The sequence below is a fragment of the Hemiscyllium ocellatum genome, chromosome 2 (genome assembly GCF_020745735.1).
Source record: "Hemiscyllium ocellatum isolate sHemOce1 chromosome 2, sHemOce1.pat.X.cur, whole genome shotgun sequence".
Taxonomy (NCBI): Eukaryota; Metazoa; Chordata; class Chondrichthyes; order Orectolobiformes; family Hemiscylliidae; genus Hemiscyllium; species Hemiscyllium ocellatum.
In genome coordinates this window covers 91,470,280-91,485,937 of record NC_083402.1, presented here as the reverse complement: position 1 = coordinate 91,485,937, position 15,658 = coordinate 91,470,280, and the positions used below count along the sequence as shown (strand labels likewise).

At 40.4% G+C, this 15,658-nt stretch overlaps 1 protein-coding gene across 2 annotated transcripts in view; it reads left to right on the top strand.

Annotated features, from left to right (window-relative positions):
- ptch1 (patched 1) overlaps positions 1 to 15,658 on the top strand; it is a 99,125-nt gene that overhangs the window by 74,645 nt on the left and 8,822 nt on the right. For both annotated transcript variants that reach the window (XM_060838441.1, XM_060838434.1), the window contains exons 18-20: positions 5,017 to 5,297; positions 11,642 to 11,779; positions 12,891 to 13,033. In XM_060838441.1, coding sequence (XP_060694424.1) covers positions 5,017 to 5,297; positions 11,642 to 11,779; positions 12,891 to 13,033 — 562 coding nt within the window. The remainder of the gene's footprint in view (positions 1 to 5,016; positions 5,298 to 11,641; positions 11,780 to 12,890; positions 13,034 to 15,658) is intronic.

Sequence of the window (15,658 nt, the reverse complement as noted above, 5' to 3'; positions counted from 1 at the left end):
GCACTTTACAGTTGAGGGAAGCAGCTGTGTTGGCAAAGGTTGCTGTGTGGGGAAACAAGATCAAGTGTATGATTTGGCACAAATTATGTCAGTAAGAGCCTTGATTTTTTTTTTGGATTGAGGATTGAGAGATTCCACAAAGTATTTCCTCAGAAGGAGCAAGTTGGATAAAAGCTAAGCACAGCTGTCATTATGATAGCCAGTGGGACAAAATGGCCATCCACCTTCAGGTTGCAACTCCAGCAGTTGATGCAGTTCTGTGATGTTGTCCCAGGACATCCTCTGTCTCTAGTGACAATGATCCTTGCTCATTTGGAGAAAATACAAATGTGGACAATAAATCACAGGGCCTCCTGTCCTTCCTCCACACCTTGAGGGCATCTTCAGCTCTGATTTCTTCATGTGGAGGCTGTTTGTTCAGCACTGAAGGTTGCCAGTGATCTGGGTTTACTGACACATTTATTCCTCTAAAACTTCTCTGCATCTTTGCGCCTTGCAGCCGCAGTGACATTGACACCTGCTCTTGCTGGATCCTTTAGTCACGTTTCCAATGCTCCTGCCTGGGAATGTAATGTCAGCATTCATATCACACCCAAAGGACAGATTACCATGGTCTTCCACACCGTGGGACATGGAGGACTCCAACAAGGAGGGCCATGGATTACCTCTCTGGGCATTTACCGTAGGGGACCTTACTCATATATATGCGACACCAATCATGCTGTGCACATATAAAAGGGGATTGTGTAATGTGGTAGAATTAATGAGTTGTACCCTGTATCTCCCAAGACCAGGCAGCATATAAATTACATATAAGAACATGTTGATGAATTCCTATAGTTCAAGATGAGAGGAAATCAGCTCCTTGTTTTAGTATGGTCTTTGAGAGCTTAGATTGTCTTTGTAAATTGTGATCTGCTGTGACACTTTTGAGATTATCTGATTAACAGAGATGACTATGATCAGTCTGTAAAGACTAATGTCGTGGTCAAGCTTGTTTGTGACCAGGATTTGTATTCCACACAGTTGGGCACTTTATGCATTTCATATGCAGGGTATTACGATTACTGATAACCTTGACCTGTATGGTGTAAGTGTCTAATAATTGCAGTTGCCCCTTAAAGGACTTTACATTACTCACAGCTAAAGTCCACGTGTGCAGACTGAAAAACAACGCTTACTCGCTCACCCCATATGTGGCCAGAGACCATTTCCATTTCGCATTTTCATTGTGTATTTATGATTCAGTGAAGATAAATGGCAACACCGGTTACATTTGGCCGAGTGAGTCACAGACACAGCCTTACCATGAAGGGTAAAAAGTGAGGTCTGCAGATGCTGGAGATCAGAGCTGAAAATGTGTTGCCGGTTAAAGTACAGCAGGCCAGGCAGCATCCTAGGAACAGGGAATTCGACGTTTCGGGCCAGAGCCCTTCATCTGATGAAGGGCTCTGGCCCGAAACATCGAATTCCCTGTTCCTAGGATGCTGCATGGCCTGCTGTGCTTTAACCGGCAACACATTTTCAGCTTACCATGAAGGGGCCCTCTTTCTTCCTAGCACTCTTTGTCAACCCTGTCAATACAATGCTTCCAGATATCCCCATCCAAATTTTTCTATTACATCTTCTCCTTCCAACATTACTCCCTGAGCCCTGGCTCTATAGCTTAGTCATGCTAACTTAATGACCACCCATCCCACACCCTTGGTAACTGATGTCCTCCATGCGTTATCATCTTCCCCCCTTGTATGTTGAGTTTCATCCCTTGCCTCAGAATTATTATCCCTTCTGCATCCCAGAATGTTTCCTCCAGTCCTCACAGTCAAGCTCCCCAACTTCCTTATGATAACTGTAGCTCCTGATAACAGCCCTGACTTTTCGTGGAACTGGTCCCCAGGACTGACCACAGCCCAATTTCCAGGCTGCCCTATTAAGATACCCCTAACCCTGACTGCTCCAACTGGCTAAGAGAAAGTGAGAACTACAGGTGGAGATCAGTCGAAAAGTGTGGCGCTGGAAAATGTATCTGCTGTGTTTTTCTAGTGGTACATTTTTTGACTCTACTTTAACTGACTGACTGACCATGTTCAAACCCAGGACTAAGATTGGATGCTGTTCTAAATGGATTGCTGTGGAATCTCCTAATTGACAGCTTTATTTGTCCAAAGACTCTCCCCACCCCCACCCCTTAAACTGGGACACATGGACATTTGGCTGAAGCACGTGTGGTGTGTTTTCTATGTAAGCTGTTAGCACCTGCTACATGTGACAATGATGTAGCGCGTGCAGTACAAAAATCCAGGAAGCTTTGTTGCACATCAGACTTACTTTTCAATGTCAAGAATCCCATTTTTCTGATCTTGCCACATTTGTTCCGGGCTGGGAAAATTCAATCTGTGGTGTAAGAGCTGTGATGGTCAATGAAGAACCGTTGAAGCTAAGGAGAATTCTTGTATTAATGGTAGGCAATGGACCAAAACTTTTTATAAAAGATCTTTCGGCCTGGAGTAGGATTTTATCAGTGGAAATTAGTAAAGAGAAAGTCATTTGCACTGACTTACATTATGTTACAGAATTATTAATGGGTTTCTAGAATTGCTTCAATCATATCCATTACTTCTTTTTAAATAATACATTTAGTCAGAATAATTTGTAAGCCTTGCTAAAACTCAGCAATTAGATATCGGAAACAACATAAAATTTCAACCTTTTATCAAAAACAGAATATTTTTAAAAGCATACATTATACTCTGGCCAATTGTTTGCTAAATGCAGTATAATGTCTTATACTTAGAGTATTTAAACTGTACAGTTAAAGTATTACAGGAATAATCCTGATGCTATAACCTAAGCATTTTGTCAAATGAAATTCTATCTATTCTCTCTTCCCAGAACAAAAAAGAAAGCTAAAGGTTAAGTGAGAGAAAATACTGCATGAGTAATTTTTTATAGAATTCACTTGATTTTCCCGTAGAATAAGTGAAATGAATTATTCACTTGCTTCAGAAACTGCATGGATTTTGCATACCCATTAGTCAATGATATGATACCATTATGAGGGTTGCTGCACACCTGTACTTCATCACAATAATTCTGGAGAGTATTGACCAGGAGGGGGTCCTTTATGTCTCAAGGAGGGAACTTGGATTGATTTAATTTCCATTCCGGATTCAGTTATGTGACTGCCTGCTAGTTGCTGTTATTGGTCTGTGGAATGGGCTCCTGAAAATGTGATTGGATAATGAAACTGCACTGTATTCCAAACCCTGGAGCCTGGTGGCAGCCAGCCAAGTCTTGTCTTAATGAAAATTTATAGTTGAGATTATAATAGGGCAAATCATGTTTAGCAAGTCAGTCGAATGACCCTGCGGGGTCTGGAACACACAGCAGCAAGAGCTAAATGCTGGTTTTGTTAAGTTTTTTTTTTGGTGAAGTCTTGCTTAAAAAGAAAGTCACTTACTCAGAAATACTTTTGAATCTACATATATTGTGATTTTAGACTTTGATTTTAAACACAGGCTTTGAGGTCACAATGCATAATCGCACTTATTTTCACCAATTAATTGGATCTGAATATTCTTTATATTTTATGCCACCAAGGTCATCCAGATGTAAATTTTTAATATCAATTCAAATCACATTTTTATAGATAAGTTACGGAATATTATGCTTGTTACATTCATATTGTTTTGAATTGCCCTCTGCCTAATTTAAGCTATTATGTGCAAATAATTGTGTGCAAAATTAATTTGGGAACAGATGAAATGAATGATTTTATTAACAATAAACTGGTTTCCCTACAGTATGTTTAACTAATTGATCGTTTTTTGTAGCACTTAGTGAAAAGTGCTGTCGCATAATGCTTCTTTTATCAAGTTTCAGGTGATGAAACTACATATATCTTGTTGCATGAAAAAACTTATCTCTATAACTTTACTATTTTACAAATCAGTCATAAAATTGTTTTTCCTTTATAAAAGCAATTTGCTTAGCACAGTCCTATTAACTTAAAAAATGGATGAATTTTAACACCTCCAAAGTGCGTTTGAAGGGGAATGGGATGGGCATGTGGTCAGGCAGAAAGATGGATGCCCTGATATTAATTGAAACCCTGAAGTGGACATTTAAGGGCGTGATCCTGCAATCACTGATATTTACACTGAAGGGATTATACATGCTCCTAAAACCACAAATAACCAGGATGTTCTTGCCCATGGCATCCCCCAGCAGAAACAAAGGGAACCAGAGTGATCCTTCTTCCTCTCTCTCGACACTCCCACTCCCCCAAATACTCTACAACTCCCTTGCTGGCCCAGCAAATTTGTCCCAGTCACCTCATTCCTGGGACTCCTTTGGCAGATCCTGCATGGTTCTGATTGGCTATCATTTCTTGAGTGAAGTATCTGTCGTGTGCTAGAATTTCTTGATGGAAAGCCAAGAAGCCCAACAACAGGAAGGTATGTACACAATTTGTGACTTACTTCCACTGGGCCTCCTGAAAACAGCCTCGGAGTAATTTCAACTAGTTTTCTAGCCGGTGGGTAAGGTACCCCCTGTGACATTCAATTCCATGCTTTGAGGGACCAAGTTTCCCCTTCTTAATAAACTACCACTTATTTTGAACATCCCCTGATTTCATCCCCAATATAAGTATTTTTTTCTCTCCTTTCCTCTTGGAATTGTTGACTCCTTCAAAGTGATCATTATTTATATACGTTAAAGATCTAATGTATTAAAGATCACTGTTATGCTGAGTTCTGCCTGTGTTGGATATTTCATTTTTAAGATTGGCCCAGGAGCATTGCTGTTGATTGCAGCAAGCTCAGCATAGGCCAGTCACTGAATCTGGATCTTTCTATCAGAATCATGAGAATAGTTGCATCGTTTGAAAAAATGTATTGATTAATTAATTCTGGTATATAATAAGTTTGAATCTATTCATTATCAATTGCCTATCACACAATCTGGGTATATAATGAAGCTAGAAGTTATTAAATTGGTTTACTTTATGCTTAGTTCCAGCAGCTGAACCCATTGAATACGCCCAATTTCCTTTCTACCTCAATGGACTGCGTGAGACTTCAGACTTTGTGGAAGCTATTGAAAAAGTCAGAAATATCTGCAGTAACTTTACTAATCAAGGACTTGCCAGTTATCCAAACGGATACCCATTTCTGTTTTGGGAACAATATGTTGGGCTCCGACATTGGCTGCTGCTGGCCATCAGTGTGGTCTTGGCTTGCACTTTTCTGGTGTGTGCTCTTTTTCTCCTGAACCCATGGACGGCTGGGATCATTGTAAGTTTACAAGAAGCTTTGTTGCTGCTGAATTCCTTTTGGTATAGCTCTTTCTTTAGTCGGAATGTTTTGTTTATGTCTGGGCCTCTGGTGGGGTATGCCTGTGACATCATTCATGAAATGTTTATTCGGCATGGAAAGATGACAACAGTGAAAATTTAAACAGTGGAAAAAATCTTATAAGTAAGTTAGAACTTGAATGAAAAGAAAGTCTTTATTGCTTTGGATAACTTGCTGAAATGTTTGTTACAAAATCTATGCAAGGTACATTGCTCTTGCTTTGACTAATTTCGGAGGAGGAGTAAAATTGCAGAAAACATTCAAAGTTGTTCAAAATAATACCAGATGTGAACCAATCAAAATCAGACAGAATTGCAAACGTTGTGTAAGTAAACATGTTTTATGAAGCAAAATGTTTAGTCTGCAACATGTTTTGTTGGATGGATTGTTCAAATGAATTAGGATATTACTTCAAATTTCATTTCACACCAGACAGAGATTACTTTCATAAAGGTTACTTGGTCAGAACCTGAAAAAAAAGAGTGTTGGTTTTAGGTTACTTTGTAAAGCTTATCGGTTAGTGCTACTATATGTTTCCTCTCCCCTTTAACTTTTCTAGCTAGATGAAACATTAATCGTGACTTTGCATCTGATTTAATTGTTTAGTTATAAGCGGGTCAAGACTTTTTCAGTTCAGACACTTTGAAGCAAAAGAGAGACCCTGCAGTCTGACACTCATCAGATGGTAATAGCCTTGTATGGTTTTGGCCTGCCTCAGACTCATTGTCATTTATTTAGGATTTCTGCAGAACTGTGCAGAATAATTCAGCTCTCTTCCTCAACCTTTTCAAACAATGCCACAGTATTGAAATGACTCTAAGCAAAGTCAGAAATAATATCCTGCGTGAACATGACCACAGTGCACTCTTCTCAGCCTCTGTGCAAATTTGATGTGGTTGGTTGCAATATCCTCTTCCAAACCCCCTTCTCCCCTCTGCAGATGAATGGAACTGCTCTCCCTTGGTCTCTTACCTCATTACCTAACTTTAAGCTAAGGAATGTCTTCACCATTTTCTTGCAGACCTCACAATGTTACTTCTGAAGTCCTCCAAGAATTCATCATTAGTTCAGTCCTGTTCCTCAACTTTGACATTATTTGTTGACAACATCAGCTTCTGCATATTCCCTGATGACACCAAGCTCACAGTCTTCATTTCCTAGTTAACTCTGAGCTAAACCCATGACTCCATAACACCTCCATCATGAAGAGAATTAACTTCCACTTCTTTGGTATTTCATTTCTGTTCCTGCCTCAGCCCATATGATGCTGACCCTCATTCATACTTTAATCAAATCCAGAATGAACAATGTCTGCGCTTGGCTGGCCTTCTATTCTCTATAATTAATAGCTAATCAAAAACTCTACTACCTGTTACCTAACCCATATCATTTCATTCACCCACAACGCTATTGCTCATTGATCAACAATGGCTCCTGGTCCACAAATGTCTGATATTTAAAATTATCATTCTGATGTACAGTTGCCTTCATGCCCCAGCTTTCCAGGAACCTTGTTTCCAAGGCATCCACCTCCTTACTGGTACCTCATTCCCTTTACTTCACCTTCATCATCTGTGGTTTCAGTTGTCTAGACACCAAGCACTCCCTAAACCTCTCAGCAACCCTGTCTCTTTTTACTCTTTGATTCGACTCATCCTTGCCCAAATGTCAGTTTTTATTAGGTAACTATTCCACAAAGTACAATAAGTTAACTTTGTTATACAAATGCAGGTTATTGTTGTTAACTAGGAGTGAAATTTAATTTTGAAATATTTACTATCAAGCAGGTGTCCACTGCTTTTTTTCATATATATATAAATGATTTGGATGTGAACTTAGGAGATATGGTTAGTAAGTTCGCAGATGACACCAAAATTGGTGGTGTAGTAGACAGCGAAGAAGGTTACCTCAGGTTAGTGTAGGGAGGTTAGGAATAATGCAGTGATCTCTAAGGAGGGTGCCTGTAACCAGAAGGGTGGATTGAAGTGTGTATACTTCAATGCCAGAAGTATAAGGAATAAGGTAGGTGAACTTGCAGCGTGGGTTGGTACCTGGGACTTCGATGTTGTGGCCATTACAGAGACGTGGGTAGAACAGGGACAAGAATGGCTGTTGCACGTTCCAGGGTTCAAATGTTTTAGTAGGATCAGACATGGGGGTAAAAAAGGGGGAGGCGTGGCATTACTTGTCAAAGATAGTATCACAGCAGTGGAATGGACGATGGAAGAGGACTTGCCATCTGAGGTAGTTTGGGCTGAGGTTAGAAATAGGAAAGGTGAGGTCACTCTGTTAGGTGTTTTCTACAGGCCTCCTAATAGTCCTAGAGAAGTAGAGGATAATATTGCGAGGATGATTCAGGAAAAGAGTGAAGGTAGCAGGGTGGTTGTTATGGGGGACTTTAACTTCCCAGATATTGACTGGGAGAGCTATAGCTCGAGTTCATTAGATGGGTCGGTGTTTGTACAATGTGTGCAGGAGGGTTTCCTGACACAATATGTCGACAGGCCAACAAGAGGGGAGGCTATATTGGATTTGGTTCTAGGTAATGAACCAGGCCAGGTGTTAGACTTGGAGGTAGGTGAGCACTTCGGGGACAGTGACCACAACTCGGTGACTTTTACTTTAGTAATGGAGAGGGATAATCGTGCGCCGCAGGGCAAGAGTTATAGCTGGGGGCAGGGAAATTATGATGCAGTGAGGCATGACTTAGGATGTGTGGATTGGAAAAACAGGCTTCAAGAGAAGAACACTAATGAGATGTGGGGATTGTTCAAGGAGCAGCTACTGCGTGTCCTCGATAGGTATGTACCAGTCAGGCATGGTGTAAAGGGCCTTGTGAGGCAGCCGTGGTTTAGTAAGGAATTGGAGTCCCTTGTGAAAGGGAAGAAGGCGGCATATGTAAAGATGAGGCGTGAAGGTTCAGTAGGGGCGATTGAGAGTTATAAGGTAGCCAGGAAGGAGCTAAAGAGGGAGCTAAGAGAAGCGAGAAGGGGACATGAAAAGTCTTTAGCTGGTAGGATTAGGGAAAACCCAAAGGCTTTCTATAGGTATGTCAAGAATAAAAGGATGACTAGGGTAGGTATCGGTCCAGTCAAGGATAGTAGTGGGAAGTTGTGTGTGGAGGCGGAGGAGATTGGAGAGACATTAAATCAGTACTTTTCATCAGTATTCACTCAGGAACAGGACACTGTTGCTGATGTGAATATGGAATCACAAATAATTAGAATGGATGCCCTGGAAATATGCAGGGAAGAGGTTTTGGGAATATTGGAAAGGATGAATATAGATAAGTCTCCTGGGCCTGATGGCATTTACCCCAGGATCCTATGGGAAGCTAGGGAGGAGATAGCAGAGCCATTGGCCTGGATTTTTATGTCGTCATTGTCAACGGGAATAGTACCAGAGGACTGGAGGATAGCGAATGTGGTCCCATTGTTCAAGAAAGGGAGTAGGGATAGCCCTAGTAACTATAGGCCAGTGAGTCTGACTTCAGTGGTGGGCAAAGTCTTAGAGAGAATGGTAAGGGATAAGATTTATGAACATCTGGGTAGGAATAACGTGATCAGGGATAGCCAGCATGGTTTTGTGAAGGGCAGGTCGTGCCTCACAAACCTTATTGAGTTCTTTGAGAAGGTGACTAAGGAAGTGGACGAGGGTAAAGCAGTAGATGTTGTGTATATGGATTTTAGTAAGGCGTTCGATAAGGTTCCCCATGGTAGGCTAATGCTAAAACTACGGAGGTATGGCATTGAGGATACATTAGAGGTTTGGATTAGGAATTGGCTGGCTGGAAGGAGACAGAGGGTAGTAGTTGATGGATTATGTTCATCTTGGAGCGCAGTTACTAGCGGTGTACCACAAGGATCTGTTTTGGGACCATTGCTTTTTGTTATCTTTATAAATGATCTAGAGGAAGGACTTGAAAGCTGGGTAAGCAAGTTTGCGGATGACACAAAAGTCGGTGGAGTTGTGGATAGTGAGGAAGGAAGTGGTAGGTTACAGCGGGATATAGATAAGTTGCAGAGCTGGGCGGAAATGTGGCAAATGGAATTCAATGTAGCTAAGTGTGAAGTCGTTCACTTTGGTAGGAATAACAAGATGATGGATTACTGGGCTAATGGTAGGCTACTTGGTAGTGTGGATGAGCAGAGGGATCTTGGTGTCTATGTACACAGATCTCTGAAAGTTGCCACCCAGGTAAATAGTGCTGTGAGGAAGGCATATGGTGTACTGGGCTTTATTGGCAGAGGAATTGAGTTCCGGAGTCCTGAGGTCATGTTGCAGTTGTATAAGACTCTGGTGAGGCCTCATCTGGAGTATTGTGTGCAGTTTTGGTCGCCATACTATAGGAAGGATGTGGAAGCTTTAGAACGAGTGCAGAGGAGGTTTACCAGGATGTTGCCTGGAATGGTAGGAAAATCTTATGAGGAAAGGCTGAGGCACTTGGGGCTGTTCTCATTGGAGAAGAGAAGGTTTAGGGGAGATCTGATAGAAGTGTATAAGATGATTAGGGGTTTAGATAGGGTAGATACTAAGAACCTTTTACCGCTAATGGAGTCAGGTGTTACTAGGGGACATAGCTTTAAATTAAGGGGTGGTAGGTATAGGACAGATGTTAGGGGTAGATTCTTCACACAGCGGGTTGTGAGTTCATGGAATGCCCTGCCCGTATCAGTGGTGAACTCTCCTTCTTTATGGTCATTTAAGCGGGCATTGGATAGGCATTTGGAAGTTATTGGGCTAGTATAGGTTAGGTAGGATTCGGTCGGCGCAACATCGAGGGCCGAAGGGCCTGTACTGCGCTGTATCCTTCTATGTTCTATGTTCTATGTTACGACAGGGCCTTAATCAGATGGGCCAAGGAGTGGCAATTGGAGTTTATCATAAAATCCCTACAGTATGAAAACAGGCCATTTGGCCCAACAGGTCCATGCCGACCCTCCAAAGAGTAACCCACCTAGACCCATTCCCCTACCCTATTACTCTACACTTACCTTGACTAATGCACCTAACCTGTACATCCCTGAACATTATGGGCAATTTAGCATGGCCAATTCACCTAACCTGCACAGCATTTGGATTGTGGGAAGAAACCGGAGCACCCAGAAGAAGCCTAAGCAGACATGGGGAGAATGTGCAAACTCCACACAGACAGTTGCTCGAGGCTGGAATTGAGCCTGGGTTCCTGGCACTGTGAGGCAGCAATACTAACCACTGAGGCACTGTTCACCCTTTAATTTAGATAAGTTGCATTTACCATCAGGGCAGAACTTATACACTTAATGGTAATGTCCTGGGGAGTGTTGCTGAACAGAGACCTTGGAATGCAGGTTCATAGTTCCTTGAAAGTGGAGTAGCAGGTAGATAGGATAGTGAAGAAGGCATTTGGTATGCTTTTCTTTATTGGTCGATTTGTTGAGTATAGGAGTTGGATGGTCATGTTGTGGCTGTACAGGACGTTGGTTAGGCCACTTTTGAAATACTGCATTCAATTCTGATCTCCCAGCTATAGGAAGGATGTTGTGAAATTTGAAAGAGTTCAGAAAAGATTTACAAGGATGTTGCCAGGATTGGAGGATTTGAGCTACAGGGAGAGGCTGAATAGACTGGGACTATTTTCCCTGGAGTTTCAGAGGCTGAGGGGTGATGTTATAGAAGTTTATAAAATCATACAGGGGCAGGGATAGGGTGAATAACTAAGATCTTTCTCCCAGGATAGGGAAGTCCAAAACTAGAGGGAGAGGGGAAAGATTTAAAAGAGATCCAGGGGGAACTTACTCATGCAGAAGTTGTGCATTTATGGAATGAACTGCCAGAGGAACTGGTGGAGGCTGGTACAATTACAACTTTTAAAAGGCACCTGGATGCGTATATGAATAGGAAGGGTTTAGAGGGATGCGCTGGCAAATGGAACTAGATTAATTTAGGATATCAGGTTAGCATAGACAGATTGGACCAAAGGGTCTCCATGCTCTCCAGCTCTATGACCTATTGTGTAACATTGTAATTAATATTACAGTGTGACAGTACCCAGCTAATCTAAGCAGAGAGTTCCTGCAGCAACTGTCCAATACAGAATGATAGCTTTTAACCAGTATCAAAACAGAACTATAACTTCTGAATGCCTCCTCCTGGAACAGTTTAAAATTTCTTCTTTCAATTTCACTTTTTGAAAAACCTAGAAATAAATGTTTGTTTTCATTGTATGAATGAGTTGAATTTCTGGAGGAAAAGAAAGTCTTATTTTGCCATAATCAGAGACTGGTTGTTTTTACCCCATTTAGGTATTAGTCCTAGCACTGATGACTGTGGAACTTTTTGGAATGTTGGGCCTCATTGGGATAAAACTGAGTGCAGTTCCTGTAGTGATCCTCATTGCCTCCGTTGGAATCGGGGTGGAATTCACTGTTCACGTTGCTCTGGTACGTAAACAATAACTTCCTTTCACTTTTCCATTTGTCAAAACAGAATGCAAGAAATGCACACAACTTTCCTAAATTCTCTGAGAAAAAAAGCTATATTTTCAAGATTTGAGTACACCGATTTATGTGCAAATAATTGATTGATATTTTAATGTGAATATAACTGAGGTGAATCATTATGAAAGCTTCATATAAACTTCATAGCTTCATATCTCCATCTCTGGGTTAAAATACAATGGCAGATGATGGCCTTAAGTGGCATTAATTGCCTGCCTAAAGACTTCAATTGACAACAGGTTAGAAAGGCTGTCCATAGGTCATCACTGACTTTATCAAGGTAGATGCAAGAAATTGACAGTCCCCATCCACCACTCTCCCATTCAATTAAATGTACCCAAACCTATCACAGGGGAGAACATCAAATTCTAATCCATAAGGCTGTTGGCATCTTTTTGGTCTGCACAGACTACAGTTATATCAGAACATATTAGGATGAGAAAAAGGCATCTGATCTTTTGAAGTATGCTGTTCTCAGTACTTGATTCTGACCAGTTAAGTATGTGGCAATATTTTGAAATAAACTCTAAAGTAAAATACATCTATGACAAGTATTAAAAAGAAATTATTATTGTGAAATTACAAATAATGATCAATTTTAATTAATGCTTTGTATATTGAAGAAAAAAATAAAGCAAAGGATTGGAAAAGCAAAATGCAGGTAATCATAAATATAGAATATGTAATAAATAAGTAATATAAAACACACTTTTTTTCATATGAAGTACATTTTGCATAAATGGTTGATTTTTCAAATATATATAGACTGTGCTTGAATTTACACAGTGATCTCATTGTCATCATCCAATGTACCTATAATGGAACAGGTGCAGATATCTCAGAAACTTGGTATAAATTCAACCCCTTTATCTCTAAATCCTTGGATATCCACTTTGTTTGCATTAAAAATTGTTAAACAAACAGTAAGCATTTTTGAACTTGGTTAAAATTAAATTTAAGTATTTAGTCTGTCACGCATAATCAGAACAGCTGCTGAAGTGCTTTATAGGTTTCAGTACACAGGGTCTGATTGAATTAATCATATTGGCCACAGGCATTTTTAACAGCAATTGGAGATAAGAATCGACGGGCAGTTCTTGCTTTGGAGCACATGTTTGCACCTGTAGTAGATGGAGCTGTATCAACTCTTCTTGGAGTTCTCATGCTTGCTGGGTCTGAATTTGACTTCATTGTCAGGTAAAGCTTTCTCTTTTTTGGCTATTACCAGAAGTTCTTTTCTTCATTGTCCTATCTGTCTTCATTTTGAGCTGCACGACCTTTTTAAATCCTGTATTGTCTGTCAGTGGAATTTTGTCGTAAATTACTTTTGAGGTAAAGTTTTAATGCTAGTAGTTAATTGGCTAAAACACTTCTGACACACTGTATGCATAATGATTACTGATTGAGACCATTTTACATCACTTGCTGTTAACTGCAGTCTGCATTCAGACAAATGTGCTTTATTATTTTATTAAAGGGAATAGAATGATTTATTATAAATTATTACAAAATCATTATCTCAAAGTATCCTCAATTGTAAAAGAGAATGGTGCAGATATTCTGGGTGTAAAATAAAAATTGAAGCTCACGTCTGAAAGGAGTTAGGTGGGGGAGGGGTGGGGGAATAGAGAAGTAGAGGAACTAGATTGTTATGTTCTTTCAGTGTCAAACCATTAATTTTACTGAACTTGGCTGTTGTGCTTACTTTAAACTAAAGCTTTAAACTAAATTTGCCACTAATTCTTTCTATGAAATTACATTTTTTTAATACTGAGCCATTAAAATAAAACAGAAAATTGTTCTGTTTATTGTACTTTCTGTTTTCAAAAACTGAGATGCTCTTTCCACTTGTAAATTTGATACTCTGTACACACAAGACTATATGGACAATTTTAACCCTTCTTGCTTAGGAAGTTAAATTGGCCCGTGTAATATAGCCACACCAATGCTACATCTTTCCAGTGGTTTGTGGTCTTATTGGTGGACTGTGAGGTCTGTCTCTGATTTGGGTATGGAACTTCAATAGCATTATTGTTGGGCAGGTATTAATTAGCAGGGAGTGGTGATCACAAACACATGGAAGAACGGGACACTGACAAAGAGGCTGGGCAGGTGGTTACTTGTAGGGAAACAGGTTTCTGCAGTTTCAGTCAAAATTAACATTTTGGCTGGCTCTTGGCTGGGCTGCAGCCAGGAAATGGAGGGAAGCTGGGCAGGTTCATGGGTACGAAGTCAGAATCTTGAGCTAGAAGTTAGATGAAGTTCAGATTTGAAAGCTAGATAATTTTGAGGAGGATGGTATGAGGACAAGAAAAATTGGAGTCCAGAACCACAGAAGATTAGGTTAGGGGTTGAGAAAGATCAGACACTGGAATTGGAACATTTGGGGATATCATGTTCTAGGATAAAGAAATTTAGAGTCCAGAGCCCAGGAGTATCTTAAATTCTGGAGCAGGAAATTAGACTAGCGTAGCAAGTACACTGGATAAAGCACTTACCTCCTTGATCCAGCAGTCCTCACTTTCCTTTGCTGACACATTCTCAAAGAGTGAAACCTCAGCTGGTTAGGGTAACTTTTAAAGTAAATGTTAATATAAGGTACTCAATATTTAAATTGCAAATATGGCTCTTTGTAGCAAGCTAATTACTAATTCCCTGTCCTGTGTCCATTAAAACTAGAAACAGTCATTTTGGATGCAGGTTCAGATCAGTATTCAGATTTCTAACATTGTAACATCTCCCAATATGGATGTCCTATTCCTGCAACTGACCTACAACAGTTCTACTCATCTACAACAGCAAACTTTGGAAGATTGGTTAGGAGCATCTGTTCAAGATACTAATCAGTCTGTCAGCCTTTCCGAGAGAAGTCCTGAACCTGTATGGGCTCTGTAATGAGCATCCTTGACAGATCTTTAACTTGTGACACAGTTTGCCAGGGCCAGCTAAGCTGCATTGACCATTGTGGTAACCACACACACTTCATTGTAATTGCAAGTTATTCTGCTATAATCCATGTTTTGTGAATGCAAATTCACTATAACACGATTGACAAATTGGGGAAAGCTTTTCTAAAGCGCGAACTTTTAGAATGTGCTTTGGCTGTAATGCAATTGTAATGCTAACACTGTAAGCACCATTTCTAAGGCATGGTTTTTCTATAATGCAGGGTTGCACAAGAATGCAACCATCACATTATAGAAGAACTACCTGTACAGAGTTTCACCATCTGCCATGAAACACTATGACTACATCTACCACCTAATATGTTTTAGAAGTAACATTTGCACCACACATCAGCCAGGCAATGATCATCTCCAACAAGAGAGAATCCAACCATCTTCAAAGTGCATTACCATGGCTGAACCTCCCACTATCAGCGTCCTGAGGATCACTATTGGGCAAAAACTAAACTGGACTTGGACTGGCCATATATGCATATATATGACAAGATCTATATGCATTTAGAAGCAAATGGCTTATTAACATAGTCAGCATGTTTTTGTGCAGGGGAGGTCACGTTTCACTAACTTGATCGAGTTTTTTGAGATAATGATAATAATGAAGATGATTCATGATGGAAAAGCAAGTGATGTTCTTTACATGGACTTCAATAAACCTTTGACAAGGTCCCTCATGGCAGACTGTCACAAAAGTTGAAGTCACATGGTATCAGAAGGTGAGCTGGCAAGTTGGATTGGTTTGGTCACAGGAGACAGAAGGTAGTTTTGGAAGGATGCTTTTTGGAATGGAGGATTGTGATCCAGGTAGTGATACATCCAGACAGAATGCTTTCAGTGGCACACCTATAAAAGTTGGCAA